Source organism: Hyperolius riggenbachi, chromosome 9 (genome assembly GCF_040937935.1).
Source record: "Hyperolius riggenbachi isolate aHypRig1 chromosome 9, aHypRig1.pri, whole genome shotgun sequence".
NCBI classification, from domain to species: domain Eukaryota; kingdom Metazoa; phylum Chordata; class Amphibia; order Anura; family Hyperoliidae; genus Hyperolius; species Hyperolius riggenbachi.
This window is the reverse complement of record NC_090654.1, coordinates 277,186,676-277,203,123: the sequence shown is the minus strand read 5'-3', so window position 1 is coordinate 277,203,123 and position 16,448 is coordinate 277,186,676. Positions and strand designations below refer to the sequence as shown.

The window sequence follows — 16,448 nt, the reverse complement described above, 5'->3', positions numbered from 1 at the left end:
TCAAACTACATAGATTGCATAGGGGAAGCCTAAACATTGCATCAACTTGAAATTATTATTAGGAACTCCTAGAACTGTAATCCCTTTTTAGAACTGAAGCAACTAAATCTAAGCAAAAACTGAAAATTGGCACATGATCTGCATCTAGGCCCTTATTTAAACTTTTTTTTTTTTTTTTTTTTTTTTTTTTTTTAGTAATTTAAAATTGATAAAGTAATCAAAACTAGGTGAATTAAAAAGTGCTGTAGTATCAAAATTCTGTTGAGCAATTTCTTGCTTACTGGTGGATGAAAATCATTTTATTGACCAGGTGTTAAAATATCACCTGGGAGAGTATTCAAGAAAAAACATGTATGGGCCTTATGCCTGGAACGCACGTGCAATTTCAACTGGTAAGTGCAATTTGATTGGGCAATTTTACCACCTCTGCGTAGTATGAGGGCTCTACAATCGGGGAAAAATTAGCGAACAATCGGTGAATCAAAATTGGATGTATGCACGTTCCCCAAGGGCCCGTTCGCACTTGAGCGATTAGTGGGTGATTCCCACTAATTGCCGAGGCGCTAGCGCTGCAATAGAAAGTATATGGCCATGATCTCACTGCGGCGATTGGCACTAATCGTGGGCAATTTGCGATTAGCGGTAATTGCTAAATGGGTTACCTGCAGTGTTTTGCCCTGATTCTGGAGCAATCTTGGTACAATGCTTTATTAAGCACTGACAGCGATCGCTTTGAATCGTGGAAGTGTGAGCAGTGATATTATTGCGCTTATCACGGTAAAATCACCCACGCAAAACTTATTGCGATTTATAGTGTAAATGCAGAGTTTTTCAATTGTTTGCAAAACTAAAGGACATCTGCAAAATCATAAAAACCACAAGAACCCCTTTGAAATAGTGCGAAGCACATTTTAAATTGAGAGAGTGGTGTGGGGGGGGGGGGGGGGGGAACGACTCCTGTCAGTCTCCCCGAAATCTACCGTCCCTCTCATCTGCCTCCCTTTTCAGCAAGATCTTTCTGTCCAGAGTGATCAAAAGTTGTGCAATAAATAACCAGCGTTTGTTGCAAAATCTGGGTTGGCAACGGCTGGTTAGCCTTCAATGTTTAGTGTTTGGGTGCACTTTACATCTGATCTACAGTATGCCTGCACTGGTTTTTAAAATTGAATCAATAGTTTTGCTGGATCTCAGGGCAGATTTGACCATAATTTAATCAGCTGGGGACAATTGACAAGTGTATGGGCACCTTAAAGTGGCCCTGAACTCTTGGACAGGAGGACAGCATAGAGGAATGCATCATGTGTGTATTTAGAGAGTTTAGCCTGTCTAATTCCCCCTTATCTGTGTCTAATCACAAGCTGTAATTTGATCTTAGTTGTCAGCTCAGAAATCTTCTCTGCTTCAGCAGAGCAGCTGATTTGTAAACACAGGAGGTTAACAATATGTCTGCTTCCATGAAAGCAAGAAGTAGACACACTGCAGATTTATTGCAGGATTTATATCAACTGTAACAAAAAATGCTTTTCTTTAAAGGTTATGCTGTTGCTTATCTTTTACAGCAGTGCGGAAGTTCTGAGTTCAACTCCACTTTAAAGAGGAACTCCAGTGAAAATAATGTAGAAAAAAAAGTGCTTCATAATTTTTACTATAATTATCTATAAATGATTGTCAGTGTTTGCCCATTGTAAAAAAAAAAAACTCTTAAATCCCTGATTTACATTCTGACACTTATTACATGGTGACATTTTTACTGTTGCAGGTGATGTAGCTGCTGCATGCTTTTTTTTGGCAGTTGGAAACAGCTATTTCCCACAATGCAACAAGGTTCACAGACAGGAAACTGCCAGGAGTACCACGGTCCTCAGTTTCTTGTGGAAGGGGTTTCGCCACAATATCAGCCATACAGCGCCCCCTGATGGGCTGGTTTGTGAAAAGGAATAGATTTCTCATGTAAAAGGGGGTATCGGCTACTTATTGGGATAAAGTTCAATTCTTGGTCGGAGTTTCTCTTAAAGTCTCAGAGTGCAGCAGTGAACTCTGGGCCATAATGGAATCTTCACCCTTGTTTTCTTCTTCACCCCCTAAGGGAACGTCCTGTGGATTTCTCAGAGCCGGAAAGATCTGTTCTGTCTGAGCGACCTGGCGTCTCCCTACCGTCCCTCCACTGTGCAGCTGCCGCCGGACGCAGAGATGGTGCACATGTCGGCCTGCACGGATGCCGTGTGGGCTCTGGATGGCTATGGATCCGTACTCATCAGGACGCTGTCCAAGTCCTGCCCAACCGGCATGCACTGGACCAAGCTGGACCTCTCTCAGCTGGGTAAGTCTGACCAATGGCAGGCCTGGGAATCCACCCAAAACTACTAACCTTTCCAAAAGCAAATAGAGCATCTCATAGATAACAAATGATGTTTTTTAACTCTTCCTGTACTGGAAAACAATAGAAGACTCTCTTCTTTGCTACTAATGTTCTATTTCTTAGCTGTACTACTCATACAATTCATTATATCATAAGTTTATTTTTATTTCAGGTTTGCTTTAAAGAGAACCTGAACTGAAAATAGTCAGAATAACCATACACAGGTCATACTTACCTCCTGTGTGGTCTACTCCTCAATCCATTTCTCACCTCCTGTGTCCCATTTGTCCACTGTGATCAATAGAATTCTCCATCCTCAGCTTTTAGGGACTTTATTTTAAAAATAGCTTACATATTTTAAAAGCCAAGTCCCTAACCTAACATTATGTATTGTTTTTTTTAAATTCGATCACTTTAGTGACTTTAGGGAGGGAGCATAATTAATGGGTTTGTTATAAGGCTAGGAAATGTATATTTCATTTTTGTTTTATTTTTTTTGTTGTAATCATTTTTGGTCACTAGATGTCCCCACAAATGTTCGTTTCTGGTTAGAGTGCAGCTAAAGCTGCATTCCAGCCAGCCGGAAATTAGTTACTGTCATTTACAATGGAATGATTACTAATGCTTGTAGCCACAGCAATAATTTGAACTTTAAACACTTGGGTTTAGGAACATATGGATATGATCCCATTCACTAATCTGTGCACTACTGCGGGGAGAAGAAGGCGCACGCATCCACAAACGGACAGGGACGAGGATCTACGTCCCTAAGAGCTCAATTTTTGGGGACGTAGTTGCTCTTCCCATGATGGGGTAGCTGGTTAAAGGGTCATGGTTTAAGGGTAAAGCAATTGAATAGAATTTACCAGCAATTCTCCACAATTTGACATCACCCCAAGGTCATTTACACTCAGCCAGTGCTTTATATGTTGGCACCATATAAATATTATTAATAATGTTAATGTTAAATATTATTAATAATGATAATATTATACTTCTCATCAGAGATGAGCTCCGGATATTTTGGGAATGGGTTTCATTCAGAATTCATCCAGATAATTAGTGCAGCTGAGTGGGCGGGTGAGGGAGGGTTAACTTACCCAGGCTTGCAGTCTTCTTTAATCCGTCCCACATTGCGTTCCAATTTGCAGTCACATGACTACCAACACTGCTTCCTCCTTCCGGGTTAAAGGAGGAAGCGTGGTAGTCACATGACGTGACTTGGAACACAGCGTGGGACGAATTACAGAAGTCTGCAGCCTAGCTAAGTTGACCCTCCCTCACCCATCCGCTCAGCTGCACTAATTTACAGTGACCAAATTTTTCTGGGTCCAACCTGGGACTTGGGGGTGTTCCCCGAAAAATGGGTGTGGGGGGTATTGGGTGGCGTTCCTGCGTCGAAAAATGGGCATGGCCATGACATTGTATGGGCCGAGCTTAACCCCAAAGCAGCAAATATAGCCAACTATGACCATTAAATAATAAATGCAGCAACAGTTACCCCAGACACCAGAAAATAAACGCAATGTGGGCAACATTTCAGCAAAAAATACATGCAATTTGGGCCACATTTCAGCAAAAATGCACACAATTTGGGCCACATTTCAGCAAAAAACAAACGCAATTTGGGCCACATTTTAGCAGAAAATAAACGCAATTTGGGCATTCAGCAAAAAAAAAAAAAAATGTACTTACCTGACGGAAGTCCCCTCTCCCGGCCGGCCTCTGGCGCGCAGCTCCCCGGACGATCCTCCTGCAATCTCCCGTGCTCAATGGAATAGCAGGGCTACAGGAAGATGGCGCCTGAAGCACTGTACAGGAGACACAAACAGTCTCCAGTACAGGGCTTCGGACGCCATCTTCCCGTAGCCCTGCTCTGCCTCCCAGAAGACTATGCAGGCTGGAGCGGGGCTGCAGGCTATGAACTGGCACGGCCAGTTCATGCAATAGTACGGTGGCCAGAGTCCGGGACGCAGCTAAAAGCAGGACGTTTCCCGGGACCTAGCACAGACTGGGACAGGGGACCCCGAATCCGGGACCTGTCCCGGGTAAGGCGGGACGTATGGTCACCGTAACTAATTGTCTGGATGAATTCTGAATGAAACCCATTCGGAATTCATCTGGAGCTCCTCTCTGCTTCTCACTTCATACCCGAAGTGACATGATGAGATAGACATGTGCATGTACAGTGCCAGGCACACAAATAACTATGCTGTGTTCCTTTTTTTTTCCTTTCTCTGCCTGAAAGAGTTAAATATCCGGTATGAAAGTGGCCGACTCAGTCCTGACTCAGACAGGAAGTGACTACAGTGTGACCCTCACTGATAAGAAATTCCAGCTATAAAACACTTTCCTAGCAGAAAATGGCTTATGAGAGCAAGAAGGAGATAAAAAGGGGAATTTCTTATCAGTGAGGGTCACACTGTAGTCACTTCCTGTCTGAGTCAGGACTGAGTCGGCCACTTTCATACCGGATATTTAACTCTTTCAGGCAGAGATGGAAAAATAACACAGTATAGTTATTTGTGTGCTAGGCACTGTACATACCCATGTCTATCGCATCATGTCACTTTGGGTATCCTTTAAGCCACAGACCCTGAACAAGCCTGCTGATCAGATGACTTTGATAAATCTGACAAGATTAGCTGCATGCTTGTTTTGGGCGTGTGATTTAGGCAACTGGTATGGTGTAAAAGGAAATAAATATGGCAGCTTCCATAGGTCTCACACACCTCTGTTTCTTTTAAAGAGGCAATTTTTTTTTTGGGGGGGGGGGGTGTCTTCACCCTAAAAGAGTGATGGATCCATACAGAGTTTGTTTGTTGTGAAATAATCTTGGTCTTGTTGTGCGTCTGCCGCAGATAGTTTGTAGGTGCAGAACGCTGATGAGCCACTTTTTCGTCTGTTGTGTAAACCCAATATTTGCTCTGTGCCGTCAGCAGGCTATATCTGCAGAATGACATTTGTGTAAGGTTACACTATCGGTATCAGGCGGCTAAACTTAGCCTTCCTTCTCCACTTACTGGCTGCAGCGTCAGAGGCTGCTGTCCCTGCCACAGCTTCACTCTCTCTGTAGCTGAAAAACGCACATAGCTGTCACTACTTCACACACAGATCCCTGCTTCTTACCCCCTCCTGCTCATCACGACAGAACGTTTCCCACGCTGTGCCTGTTTGGGGACGCGGGACGGCCGGCGTGCTCTGCGAGTGACATTTGATAACCAGGAGGCCGGTGACGCTTGTCCGACGCATATCAACAGCTGGGGACTCATGTGACAGTCAGCGATATCTTAGCTCCGAGTCACACGTCGCAGCCAGGCGCGCAGGACTCGGGTGGCTTTGTAACCCGAGGTCGGTCACTGGAATGTCATTTTTGAGGACAGCGTGTTTAAGGGACTGAAATATGCCTCCTCCGGGGAGGCTTGCATGTGGTTTACTACTTTAAATCTATTTATAGCGTCTCATGTTGACAAACAGTTATTGAATATTATTGGCGTGTCAGCCCACCCAGAGGAGACACAAGCTGCGCTAAAAACTAAGGAAGGGAGATCTCTGTGGGCTCCCAGGGGAAGCAATGGACTGAAACTCCACTAAACCCTAAAGGTGGCCATACATCTCTGGACTTGGCAGCCGATCGACCATCCAATTCCATCATTATCGAGAGCATGCCCGATCAACGATGCAGCCTATTTCGCAACGCAATTGGTCACATGTATTGATCGGACAAGCTGCAAGATGTCAGGCCGTTGTTGTCGATTGGGTGCATGCCAATAATGGCAAGCGATATTGGGACGAGCGAAAAATGCAATAAAACCCCCGACGCTGCCCCGAATGTCAAATGTGCACTATACTTTACCGGCAATGGAAACAGAGGCGCCAGCAGAGTAAAAATTGATCATAGGTAAAAAGAGATAAAAGTTAGGGGGCAAGGATGGACTTGCCTCCCCATAACCAAACACAACCACTATGTATGATTTAAACTATTTAAAGAGAACCCGAAGTGTGTTTAAAGAATGTTATCTGCATACAGAGGCTGGATCTGCATATACAGCCCAGCCTCTGTTGCTATCCCAAACCCCACTAAGGTCCCCCTGCACTCTGCAATCACCCATAAATCACAGCCGTGCTGTGAGGCTGTGTTTACATCTGTAGTGTCAGTCTCAGATGCTCCCCCGCCTCCTGCATAGCTCCGGTCCCTGCCCCCGTCCCTTCCCTCCAATCAGCAGGGAGGGAAGGGATGCAGGCGGGGACTGGAGTTCTGCAGGAGGCGGGGAGAGCAGCAGACTGGCACTATAGAGATAAGCACAGCCACTCTGACAAGCTGTTTGTCAGCAGCGTGGCTGTGATTTGAGGGATTGCAGAGTGCAGGGGGACCTTAGGGGGGTTTGGGATAGCAACAGAGGCTGGGCTGTATAGGCAGATCCAGCCTCTGTATGCAGATAATAATCTTCAAACCCACCTCGGGTTCTCTTTAATTTGTACTCCAGAACAAGTGCAACGCGTTTCGTGGGTCTATAGCCCGCTGCCTCAGGCAATAATACAGACAGGAGTAATTCAGAAATTGTGAAGCCAAGTCACAGAGGCGCTGTACTTGGCTACACAATTTCTTGAGTTACTCCTATCTGTGTTATTGCCGGAGGAAGCGGGCTAGAGACCAGCAAAACTCGTTGCATTTGTTCTGGAGTACAAATTAAATCTTGTTTAAACCATACATAGTGGTTGTGTTTTTGGTTTTGGGGGGGTTGAGTCCATTCTTGCCCACCAACTTTACCTCTTTTTGCCTATGATCAATTTTTACTCTGCTGGCACCTCTGTTTCCATTGGAATTATTGTTATCCATCTGGTGGATGGGTGAAAACCCCTTCTTTCCTTCTACAGAGGGCGACTTCTTAGCCTGAGTGGGGACAGGCCTAATATCCCCATAAGTGCTTTAAGTGGTTTCCTGAACCTGCCATCCCATACTTGTGAGTATATTTCTATTTGCTGCTACCTTGGCATTCCTTTATCATCAATAATACACTATTGGGGGCTCTCGATTGTGGTTTCCTGTCTTTTTTACTATACTTTACCTGCCTGTCTCATTCTTCGGGCTCTATCTGCAACCTACTTGCGCCTCACGTGGTTGCTGGAGTAACGTGGGAGTGTATGTGATGTCACACTTGGCCACGTATTCGACGGCAACCACACGGGGCATGTGGATACCACGTGGGGCGTGGGGGGAATTTGACATTAGGAGGCACAGTGGCTGATTCTGGAACAATTTCAGCATGAAACTGATCGGGAATCAGCCAGCGGTGTATGGACCGCCAACAGATCTCTCTCTAATCGAATCGATTAGAGTGATTTGTCTCTTGGTAAAATCTGCCCATCATTGCTAGATGTATGGCTACCTTAAATTAAGCGTGGCAAATCTTAATAGCGATCAAAATAAGTGAATAGAAGCTGTGGTGGCCAGAATACCTTTACTTACTGGGAAAATGTGCTTGAAACTACAATGGAGCTTTCTATCCTGTCTGCAGTTAGCAGGTTGGTATGTCAATTAAGGGCTTGTTCAAATTACAAGCGCTTTTCTAAGCACTTTGTGATTTTAAAAGCTCTTGCTAATGTTACCCTAAATGTGTGTTGGAGAGATGTGATTTTGTAAAAATCCCCCTTAGCATTAGCAAGAGCTTTTAAAATCTCTAAAAAGCTCTTGTAGTGTGAATCAGCCCTAAAGGTGGCCACTAACAGTCCAATTTCTAGCGAAAAATCTGATCGGACTGGTTGTAAATCTGCATTGGTGGACACAATCGATTATGAATGAGTGAAAAAAATGTCGCCCGAATGAATTTTCATCGAACCAAAATTTGGATTTTCCTGTTGGTTGTGATAGGAAGCAAAGATTAGTTCGTTGATGGTGTAGTGAACGATGTATTACAATACTTCTCTTCCGATCAGAATTTCTGTTCGCTCAAACGATTTTCGCTAACAATTGGACCATTCGTGGCGACCTTTAGACAAGACAAGACAAATAACATTTATATTGCGCTTTTCTCCTTGCGGACTCACAGCGCCAGAGCAGAGCAGCAGCCACTAGGGCGCGCTTTGTTGGCAGTAGCCGTGTAAGGGAGACTTGCCAAAGGTCTCCTACTGAATTAGTGCTGGCTTACTGAACAGGCAGAGCCGAGATTCGAACCCTGGTCTCCTGTGTCAGAGGCAGAGCCCTTAACCATTACACTTTCAGCCAACTGCTTTAGATTGACCAGGTGATCAGGCCAGCAGTCATTCCCAGGAATTCCAGTAGAAAACCGAACTGAAGGTGGCGACCGAGGCACAGTGATGAGCATGGAGCATAGAAATGGTTTGCATTTTTGTTTCTGTAGCTCTGCATTTCTCAACCTTTCTACCCTGGAGGAACCCTGCAAACAATTTTTTGATCTTGAGGAAACCCAGCATTTATTTTGGATAACGCATGGCCTTTAAAAGTATGTGTGGGTGTTTATTGCACTACCTCCAATTACACTGCCACTCATTATACTGTCTCCTGAACCCCCTAATTAATGCTTCTTGTTACAGTACTCCCTATTATAATGTGCTCTTTTATACTTCCCCAGGAGGTGCCTGCAGCAGGGTGAGGGGCCTAAACTTCTGCCTGCACTTTAGCTCTGCCCCGGCAATTGCATAATTATGAGGTGCAGTGTGATGCTGGAGGGGATCAATCCACGTATCCACAATACGATGCTTTGATTCACATAGGTTGACGCAGTGCCGAACTAGATCCAGCAACAGCACTTCTGGTGATGAGTTCAAAGTACAACTTGGTCAGAGGTCAAAGGGGGAAAGGCTTAAAGAGACACTGAAGCGAAAAAAATATGATCTGATGAATTGGTTGTGTAGTACGGTTAATTACTAGAACATTAGTAGCAAAGAAAATATTCTCATATTTTTATTTTCAGTTATACATCTTTTTTTTTATAACATTGCATCATTCTCTAATACTTGCAGTTTACACATTAATCAGCATTGTAAAAGTTTTTGCAGAACAGGCAGTGAACTTTTGACCTGTCCTGTACTGTTTTCTGCAAAAGAAAAACACAATACAGCTGAGATAACCTAATCAGAAGTCAGAGCTCTCCACCACTTTCAAAGTCACAGAGCTCAATGGCTATTTGCATAGATAACTGGAGTTTCTTAACTCTTCCTGTACTAGAAATAAATATTAGACTTCTGTCTCTGCTCCTAATGCTTTATTTCTTAGCTGTGTAAAAAAAAATTTCGCTTCAGTGTATGCTTGCCGGAAAAAGTAAGCTTTGAGGGAGCGTTTTAAAGATCTGAAAGGTTAAAGAGTGACAGATGTGTTGTGGCAGGTGATTCCAGAGGAGGGGGAAGCATGTGTGAAATCTTATATTGGTGTATCCGAGAAGATATTTCTAGAGGACAATAGGTCAGGTGCAGATCTGAGATTGCGGTTGGTATCTGGAAACTAGTGAGATGTACAGGGGTGAGAGATTTGTGGAGAGCTTTGTAGGTTAGGGTTGAGAGTAGGTTGTAGGTTGGGGTTGAGAGTTTGAACTGGATCCTCTGGTTAATTGGTAGCCAATGAAGAGCTTGACAGAGAGGAGCAGCAGAGGAGGAGCGAGAAGAGAGATGAATGAGACCAGCAGCTGAATTCAGTACAGATTGGAGTGGGGCCAGTCTGTAAGTTGGTAGTCCACAAAGTAGTATGTTACAATAGTCCAGACATATATTATAAGAGCATGTATTAACCTTTTAGTTTGCTGGGAGCACAGAAATGGTTAACTTCCTGTGTTTACATATTGGCTCACAACTTGGCAGACAGCTGGGAGCTCAAATAACACTAGCTCATTACTTGCTGTGAAGGAAGAATTAGACTGTTCTCTTTAAACAAATGCAGTATGGACACAGGGTGAATTTCTCTGTGTTCTCCTTCTCTCCTGTCAAAGTTCAGGTCTGCTTTAAAGTACAAATGTGGCTGTTTACAAGGCTTTCCATGTATGCTCATTCCTGTACCAGCATTGTAGAGGGTCTTCTGACATAACGTTATCCACAGTCATCCAGCACTTTGTCCAGGCTGCTGGCCAATGCTGATTCCTATGTGTGTGCCAGAACTTATAGAACCACTGTGGTGTGATTGGCTGACTGTGCACATGCCATAACCTGTGACATCCGCATTCACTCAGATAATCTCCATGTCGAATTCCCTGAATCCGTTGTGGCTGAGGTTAGGATGCAAAGCTGATATACCCTTGTGGTCCTCCGTGTTCACACAGAATCTGTAGTATTCCTGACTTGGGAGCTTTTCAGTTTTTTTTCAAGGAACCCTCTCCGGTCCCTGCATGGCAACTGGCTATCTGGCCTCCGCTGCTGCAGTCTGATTGCTCCATTTCCAACTATATCCATTCAGAATTATTAGCCTCTCATTGACAATCCCTACAGGCGTTATCTTAGTAAATGTGTCCCATAGAAACCTGCTCTACACAAAGCACTCCTTTTGGACACTGGGAACAAAATTAAGGGAACAAAATTAAGGACGGTTTCTGTCCAGTTTTTTCTGGGCCTGGAATGAGAATCCACAGGTTGTTAAAAATGTTACTTTGAGATTCTGTTCCATGATGATGTCACACAACTTCTTCAGATTTGTCAGCTGCACATTCCTACTATGGATGCGCACACCTGTCCAGTTTTGGTTAGCCAATACACCACCTCCGTGTAGTGATAGCTTGCCTTGTTGTGCAGATAGTCCCTGACTTACTAACATCCGACTTGCAGAAGACCCTCCAATACGAACGGCCTGAAAATGTGAAATTTGATTCAGTCGGAACAAGTGGGAAAAGATCTTTTTAATTTTTTTTTTTTTAACGGAAAATGTAATTTTACTTCAGTACACTGAGGGCAAAGAGGGACAAAGGTGACACTGTGTGTGGGGTGGGGGGGGGAGGGGGGCAGGGGGGGGGAACAGCGGGGGACACTAGAGGCACAAAGGAGGTACCAGGGCTGTGGAGTTGGAGTTGAAGGGGTCGGAGCAATTTTAGGTACCTGGAGTTAGTGTTGTGTTGGAGGTTTCATAAACTGAGGAGTCTTAAGTCAGATGATTTTTGTACCGGCTCCACAGCCCTGACAGGGACAGAGTTGGCACATTGGTTTGTCTTATGGGCACATTCAGGTTAAGAAAGGGCCTAAAGCCCCCATCTCATTGGGGATAACCTGTATTCATAAGCTGTGGGCACTTCTACTATATGCAAGTTGAAAAATTGTGTGTTAGCACCGTCTAAATAAGCAGCTGCCAGCCATCCTGCAGAAGCCCATGTAAAACCGTCCCTTAGTGGTGATTAAATATGTACGCATTGCACTGATTGCATGTGTGAATAAGCAGATGCACAGGTGATCCCAATAAAGTGCTGAGGGACTGTTCTAGCCTTTCGTTCATGAATGTATAAAGCGGAGTATCCCTTTAACCCCTGACCTATGCAGGAATGCCACAGGCAGCATTTGGCTGTTATGCCTGCAGCAAAGTCTCCCCCATTGTGTGTAAAGCCACTCCCTGTGAAATGAGACCTGACTGGACAGCGTGGGCTGTTTGTTTGGGGGTGTCGCCCCAGCAAGGTTACTAACCGACATGAGGGAAGTGGATTCCTGCCTTTTATATTAAAAACCACACTTTGTGAGCAGCACGTAGGCCTCTGTCAATATCCCCAGCCCTAATGAAAGGTGCTGGTGATGGTTGCCTGGCAACCGAGAAATGGGCAGCAGACAACAGGCGAGTCATGTCGGACAATACAGCAGAACGGGTTTATCCTGTGCAGTGCTGCTCATACAACTGCCTGTGAGATTTCTATCTGTGTCTGTCAGGTATTGTGCATACAGCATGCTGGCTGCAAGATTCCTTTGCTGTGCCTCTGAATCCTATTGTAACACTTCCTTTATAGAGCTTTGAATTTATTCCTGAATAGCCGCAAAGTAAAGGCCAGAGCTTAGAATAACCCTGACTGAAAAATGTAAAGTGCATCTTTACGCTATACATAATAGTCTGATCAAATTCGATAGCAGTTTTGTTAGTGAGCTTGAACAATCATTTGCGAATCATTTCGAATCTGAGAACCGATCATCCAAAGTTTAAAGTAAACCTGAGAAGATTTGTGGAGGGGGGGTCTTGTGGGTACCTTGTCGGTAATATAGTAACTTCGCTGATAAGAAAATTAAAGCCATAAAAGTTTTCCTGGCAGAATACAACTTCTGAGCACAGAGAGGGCTAAAATACATGAACTATTGACAGCTGGTACTGAGCAGAGACCACACAACCTAGTTTGTAAATGTTTAAATATAAAAATTAAACTATGGGATAGCTTTAAAAAAGTCATTTTGAGTAGTAGCATAAATATAATTACAAAAGAAAAAACAGAGAGCCCAATATAGTGTAGTATGTACTGGATAAGAGTGAAAAATTAAGGTAAGTAAAGTAATACTCACCAGCGTTACCCTATAGGCAACCACTGTAAAGGCAGGTGGGGAGATGAGACCTGTCCCCACCCAGGATTAAGAAGTCGCTCTCTGTAGATCGGAAAGTAGGGGTAGATCACCCCTCCACCAGGGGTGGACACAAGTATCGTAGACGGTGAACGGAGGCGCCAACAGGATAAAACTCGTTAAAAAAAACTTAAAATTTGCTATGGAGGCAGCGGTGGACTCTCCTCCACAAAGCAGACCTGAAACTGTCAGTTTTCAAAAAACGTATATTGACATACTCCAAAAACAGGGGGTTGCAACACGTTTTACAGGGATATTCCTGCTTCCTCAGGCATGAAACAATGGAGTATTTAACTGAAAACCAGAGACAACAAAGATGTATCAGAACAATACTTCATTGTTTCATGCCTGAGGAAGTAGGAATATACCCTTAAAACGTGGTGTTTTTGGAGTATGTCAATTTTTTTTGTTTTTTTGTTTGGTTTTTACCCTAACGGACGAGCGATTTTCACCTTTCAGTGCTCATCCTTTTCATTTGCCAATAGCCAATTAATCACTACTAATCACAATGAAATGATCTATATGTTGTTTTTTTCACCACCAATTGGGCTTTTTGAGGTTGATATTGGTTTTCAGTAATTACTTTATTTTCTATGCATTTTAAAGGGAAAAACAAGAAAAAATACACAATTTCTCCAATTTCATCCCCTATAGTTTTAATATAAACACTGCTACTGTGCATAAAACCCACACATTTTATCTGCCTATTTTTGTCCTGGTTATCACAAGATTTTAATTATGTCCCTAGTACAAAGTATGGTGACAATGTAGTATTTGGAAATTAAGGTGTATTGTGGTTTTTTTTTTTTTTTTTTTTTTTCTGGGTGGGTTTTTTCACTATTTTCACGTGCACATGAATGCATGCGGTAGTGTGCACGGGAGCGCGCACAGCAGCAGTGCATGACGTTTCAAAACGTCCTGGAGCCATTAACCTTCTTGGCGGTAATCCCGAGCTGAGCTCGGGGTATGCCGCCGCGGAGGATTTCTCAGGCCCTGGTGGGCCGATTTGGCTATTTTTTTTATTTTTAACACGCCTGATCGCCGCCGATGCGCCGCTACCCACCGCGTTACAGGGCCCCCCCCCCCCCACATACCCCTTGTGCAGCCTGGCCAATCGCCGCCAGGCTGCGCTATGGGGTGGATCGGGACATCGATGACGTCACTCCGTTCGTCACCATGGCGACGGGGAAGCCCTAAAGGAAATCCCGTTCAGAACGGGATTTCCTTATGGGCAAGCACGCCGGTGGCGATCGGAGGGATGGGAGGGACGCCGCAGGGAGGGGGGAAATCGTGTAGCTAGCGATAGGCTAGCTACATGAAAAAAAATTAGGCTAAAAAAACCTCCCACGGCCGTGCGGTCGCAAATCAATTGACCGCCAGAGAGGTTAAGAGGCTCCAGCAGGACGTTTTAATACGTCTGCATGTCACTAAGTGGTTAATGGCCACCTATACATTCTACATCCAAGAGCATACAGGAGCAGTTTTTTAAATGTAGAATTGATGTCCAAAAACGAGACGTGGATGATTACTATCTGGCAGAAGCTAAGTTGAGTTTCGCTTAAGGCCCCTGATAATTTAGCCCAGAGCCCCAGTCTATGTACAGTCAGCCCTGACTAGGACAGACTTCTCCAACTATGCAGGTTTCAGTTACTATTTATACTTTGCATTTCCCCACTGTAGAGGTGTGTCTGTAGTGCTGTTATCCGGAGCCTGCTTTATCCTGCTTGTGTCTCTCCAGGGCCGGTGAGGCTGTGCAGCCTGTCCTGCGGTAATCAGAACATCTGGGCCTGCGACACCAGTGGGGTTGTTTACTTCCGGGTCGGAACCCAGCCGCTCAATCCCAGCATGATGCTGCCAGCGTGGATCATGATCGAGCCGCCCATCCAGGTAACCGGCCCCGCCCTCACTGATTTGTCGCCTGTGTACATCTTAACCACTGAAGGACCACCCATAGTCATAACTGCTATGCGTTTTTGGGGTGCTGGGTAAAATAGATTTACAGCAGTCTTGTGCGCTCTGACAGCTGACAGAAGCCATGCTGATTGGCTCCTGATCACATGTCACTTCTGCTTTCTGAAATTATTAGTGTTCGTTTATGCTACACACATTGCCATGAGCATTTAGCAATGTGTATAATGTATATATTGTATCAGTGGCACAGGTAGAAGCAGAGTTCCCCTCAGGCCACACTGAGGCTCCTCCCAACCACACCTGTTGCCTGTGCTCAGTGTGGGTTTTAGTTTTACACGAGGTCCACTTTAAAGGACAACTGTAATTGTAGAGATATGAAGGCTGCTATATCTATTTCCTTTTAGGAATACCAGTTGCCTGGCAGCCCTGCTGATCCTCTGCCTCTAATACTTTTAGCCATAGACCCTGAACCAGCTTGCAGCAAATCCGATGTTTCTGACATTAAGGTCTGACAAGATTAGCTGCATGCTTGTTTCCTGTTTGATTCAGACACTACTGCAGTCATATAGATCAGCAAGGCTGCCAGGCAACTGGTATTGTTTTTAATAGGATAAAATATGGTAGCCTCCATTTCCCTCTCACTTCAGTTGTCCTTCAAGTCCACTAGACCTTTCTGCATGGTAATAATTTACCTTGGCAATCCTCAAGCAGCTTTTGTATACATTAATATGCACTTGCGGCTTGTGTGAGACGCAGGGGACACCGTGTGAGAGCAGCGTGGCGTGCCTCTGGCTTGTGTGAGACGCAGGGGACACCATGTGACAGCGGTGTGGCGTGCCTCTGGCTTGTGTGAGACGCAGGGGACAGCGTGTGAGAGCAGCGTGGCGTGCCTCTGGCTTGTGTGAGATGCAGGGGACTCCATGTGACAGCGGTTTGGCGTGCCTCTGGCTTGTGTGAGACGCAGGGGACACCGTGTGACAGCGGTGTGGTGTGCCTCTGGCTTGGGTGAGACGCAGGGGACACCGTGTGAGAGCAGCGTGGCGTGCCTCTGGCTTGTGTGAGATGCAGGGGACTCCATGTGACAGCGGTTTGGCGTGCCTCTGGCTTGTGTGAGACGAAGGGGACACCGTGTGAGAGCAGCGTGGCGTGCCTCTGGCTTGTGTGAGACGCAGGGGACACCGTGTGAGAGCAGCGTGGCGTGCCTCTGGCTTGTGTGAGACGCAGGGGACACCGTGTGAGAGCAGCGTGGCGTGCCTCTGGCTTGTGTGAGACGCAGGGGACACCGTGTGAGAGCAGTGTGGCGTGCCTCTGGCTTGTGTGAGACGCAGGGGACACCGTGTGACAGCGGTGTGGTGTGCCTCTGGCTTGGGTGAGACGCAGGGGACACCGTGTGAGAGCAGCGTGGCGTGCCTCTGGCTTGTGTGAGATGCAGGGGACTCCATGTGACAGCGGTTTGGCGTGCCTCTGGCTTGTGTGAGACGAAGGGGACACCGTGTGAGAGCAGCGTGGCGTGCCTCTGGCTTGTGTGAGACGCAGGGGACACCGTGTGAGAGCAGCGTGGCGTGCCTCTGGCTTGTGTGAGACGCAGGGGACACCATGTGACAGCGGTTTGGCGTGCCTCTGGATTGTGTGAGACGCAGGGGACAGCGTGTGA

General features: G+C 45.5%; 1 protein-coding gene across 4 annotated transcripts in view; it reads left to right on the top strand.

Moving 5' to 3' along the window:
• The window catches only part of TECPR2 (tectonin beta-propeller repeat containing 2), a 131,732-nt gene that overhangs the window by 97,611 nt on the left and 17,673 nt on the right, over window positions 1-16,448 (top strand). For all 4 annotated transcript variants that reach the window (XM_068254631.1, XM_068254634.1, XM_068254633.1 and 1 more), the window contains 2 exons: window positions 2,087-2,320; window positions 14,622-14,770. In XM_068254631.1, coding sequence (XP_068110732.1) covers window positions 2,087-2,320; window positions 14,622-14,770 — 383 coding nt within the window. The remainder of the gene's footprint in view (window positions 1-2,086; window positions 2,321-14,621; window positions 14,771-16,448) is intronic.